The sequence below is a fragment of the Acyrthosiphon pisum genome, chromosome X (genome assembly GCF_005508785.2).
Source record: "Acyrthosiphon pisum isolate AL4f chromosome X, pea_aphid_22Mar2018_4r6ur, whole genome shotgun sequence".
NCBI lineage: Eukaryota > Metazoa > Arthropoda > Insecta > Hemiptera > Aphididae > Acyrthosiphon > Acyrthosiphon pisum.
In genome coordinates, this window is record NC_042493.1 from 120,288,297 (window position 1) to 120,291,870 (window position 3,574).

A 3,574-nucleotide genomic window follows, 5' to 3' on the forward strand; every position below is an offset into this window, starting at 1 on the left:
ATAATATCTCTATATTTATACTGATTTTTTAAAAATAATTTTACAATTTTGATGTACAATATAAATGTTTTTTTTAAACTATTATAATTATGAATTTATTTATATTAGTTCAAATATTTATATTATTTGCTGGAGTTTTATTTTATATTATTAATTTTAATCATTTATTAATAATACTTATAGGATTCGAATATTTATTATTAATTTTATCTTTATTATTGTTATTAAATTATTAATAATATTTATTAAACAATATATTTTATTATTAGTTTTATTATTTTTATATTAGTGAAAGAGTAAGAGCTTAGGTTTAACAATTTCGATTTTAATGGTTTGTACATACCATGGAAATGTTTATATAAAATCATAAATACTTTTACAATGTTAATAATTTTAATATTAATTATGTTTGGCATGAATTTTTTTTAGCTTGAACATCAAGATGATGATTAGCCCAGAACTTTTTTTTTCATACATTTCAAGATTCCGATATTCAATTATTATTTAAATATTAGATATTTATTTGGTATAGATATATTTTCTTATTTAATATTTATATTAGCTATTTGATTTATTAGATTAGTTTATATTTCTAGACTTAATTTGAATTATTTGAATTTATTAATATTTATTTGAATTATGATTTTTTATTTTTATTTTTTTAGAAATTATTTTATTTTATTTTCAATTTCTTATGATATTTATTTAATTCCTATAATTATTTTAATTTTTGGTTGAGGATATCAATATGAACGTTTAAAAGCTCGATTTTATTTATTTATTTGTATAATTTTTTTTTCTTTACCTTTTTTTCATGTTTATTGTTTAAAGAATTTTAATTTTAGGTATATTTATATATTATTTTGATTATTTAAATAATTAAAAAAATGTTTTTATTTTTTAGCTAAAATACCTTTATTTATATTTCATATTTGATTACCTAAAGCTCATGTAGAAGCTCCTATTTGTGGTTCAATAATTTTAGCTGGTATTATATTAAAATTAAGTGATTTTGGTATTTATCATATTTTAAAATTAATTTTTAAGGTTTATCTTAAATTGAATTATTTATTAATTACCTACTTTATGTTTATTAGGAATAACTATTTTAAGAATGATTTGTTTTTTTAAAGAGATTTAAAAATTGTAATTGCTTATTATTCTGTTGTTCATATAGGTTTGGTTATTATTGGGTTCTCAACTTTAAATAATTGAGTATATTTTGGTTCATTATTTTAAATATTTGGTCATGGTTTATGTTCTTATGGATTATTTTGTTTAAGAAATATTTGTTATCTACGTTTTAAAAGTTGTGGTATGTTTATAAATAAAGGTTTAAATAATAATTATCCTTTTTTATCATTTTGATGATTCTTATTATAATAAGAAGTTTTTCTAATATATTTTATCCTCCTTCTTTAAATTTATTTTTTGAATTATTATTTTTATTTAGTTGAATAATTTGATATGATTATTTTTATATATTACCTAAATTTCTTAATTATAATTTTAATATTTTTGTATTGTCTTTATTTATATTTATATACTGAATATAGTTAAGTATTTTTAAATATGAATTATTTTGTTTATAATATTATGTAATTGTACATAATATTATCAACACATTTGAAAAAGGTATAAAATATAAAAAACAATATAGAATACCTACCTAAGACAAAAATATTAATAGATGCACATATTATTTGGATCAGAAGAGTTATGTTTACTGTGTTATTCGCGTATGCACTGAGATAGATAATATTATATAGGTAGTATATATCAGTGCTTCTCATACTTTTTTGTCATGGTACCTCCTAAATTTAATGTAAAATTGTCAAGGCCCCCCTAATCAATATCATTAATTATTTTTTTTAATTTTGTACTAAAATTACATATACTACAGATAAAATATTTATAATTATTTATGATATTGTCAGTTATTTATTAACTAATTAACCTACTACACCTAATTTAAGTCGAAAATAGCTATAGTTTTTTAAAACACTTAAAGAAAATAGTTTAAATAAAATAAATATTACACGACTCCTCAATAATATAGCCATGGCCCCTTAGGGGGCCCCGGCTATAAGTTCAAAAAACACTGGTATATAATATTTTCTATCTCAATGCAAGTATGTTATATTGAAACTGATAAGATGGATTACCATGCCATCGTGGATCGTTTTAATGATATTTACAACTGAGGCCCATCAACTGAATGGCCGCTTAAAATTTAAATAAATAACTGTTTGAAAAATGAAAATATTCGCACAGTGTTGCCAGTTATCAAGTCTGCCGTATATTATATTCGAAATTTGTATAATATTATTTCTACATGTGACATACTGACATGCCGTACCAAAATGGTAAAATCTCGTGATTCGCGATATCAACAGAAGAAATTTATGAGGCAAATTTCGTATTCAAAAAGTTGATAAAACAGAAACACAAGTACAGTACACAATAAATTCCAGATTGCTGTAGCTGTTTACAAGTGCCAATTGTTTATTTTTTGTTTCTAAAATTCTCGACTGAACCATAAAATAACAATAATGACTTCAGCGTTATACCTGGAGCACTATTTGGACAGTAAGTTCTCTTTCGGTTTAACATTTCAACGAAATACTAACAGAGTGATATTTTAGGTTTGGAGAACCTTCCTGTTGAATTACAGCGAAACTTCACTCTGATGCGAGACCTCGACTCGAGAGCTCAAGAACTGATGCGCAACATTGACAAACTGGCCGATGATTATATGTCAAATGTCAAGGGATATACTGTAGAAAAAAAGAATGAAACTATGACCAGCATACAACGTCAGTTTGACAAAGCGAAAGAATATGGTGATGATAAAGTTCAGTTGGCAATACAAACTTATGAATTGGTATGTTGATTTTGAGTTGTTCACAAAATCCTAGAATTATTCTTTTCTTTTGTAACTACTTTTCAGGTGGATAAACATATTAGAAAATTAGATTCAGATTTAGCCCGTTTCGAAGCTGAAATTCAAGACAAAGCTATCAGCGCTACGAGAAATATAGAAGAAGGTTCACAAAAACGTAAGTGTTCTGCAATATATTGTATTATGATAATGTTCCTCTATTTCTTTATGCTTTTTGGTTTCAGGAGGACGTAAGAAGACTAAAGACAAAGAAGTTAAAAAGAAAAGTGCATCAAGTGAAGAAGAAACCGTTACTAAAACATCTAAAAAAAAACAATTGAAAAAAGGTTTGTGGACAACATAATTTTAGTATTGTTTGCGTTGATTTTATTGTATAATAATGTCAAACATTTTTCAGTAGGAGCAAAATCGACCAGTGCAGCACCTAGCAAAACACCTTTGGTCAGTGTCGTCACTAATCCAACAAACCCTACCAATAGCGTAGCCAGTGTTACAGCAGAGACTAGTTCTCTTACTGGTGCATTGGTTGGTGCTGGAGTTGCTCACTCAGCTGAAGTATTAGACATGCCTGTTGATCCAAATGAACCAACATACTGTTTATGCAACCAAGTTTCTTATGGTGAAATGATAGGCTGTGATAACCCAGACGTAAGCATTTTAATATTTATTTAT

At 24.7% G+C, this 3,574-nt stretch overlaps 1 protein-coding gene across 2 annotated transcripts; it reads left to right on the forward strand.

Moving 5' to 3' along the window:
- Positions 1-2,406: 2,406 nt before the first annotated feature.
- Positions 2,407-3,550, forward strand: LOC115032975 (inhibitor of growth protein 4-like; the record flags this gene model as incomplete). Of its 2 annotated transcripts, none has more annotated exon segments than XM_029492651.1 (5): positions 2,407-2,589; positions 2,646-2,884; positions 2,951-3,059; positions 3,127-3,228; positions 3,303-3,550. In XM_029492651.1, coding segments are annotated over 5 exon segments (735 nt in total), but the record flags the coding sequence as incomplete, so codon positions are not given.
- Positions 3,551-3,574: the final 24 nt, after the last annotated feature.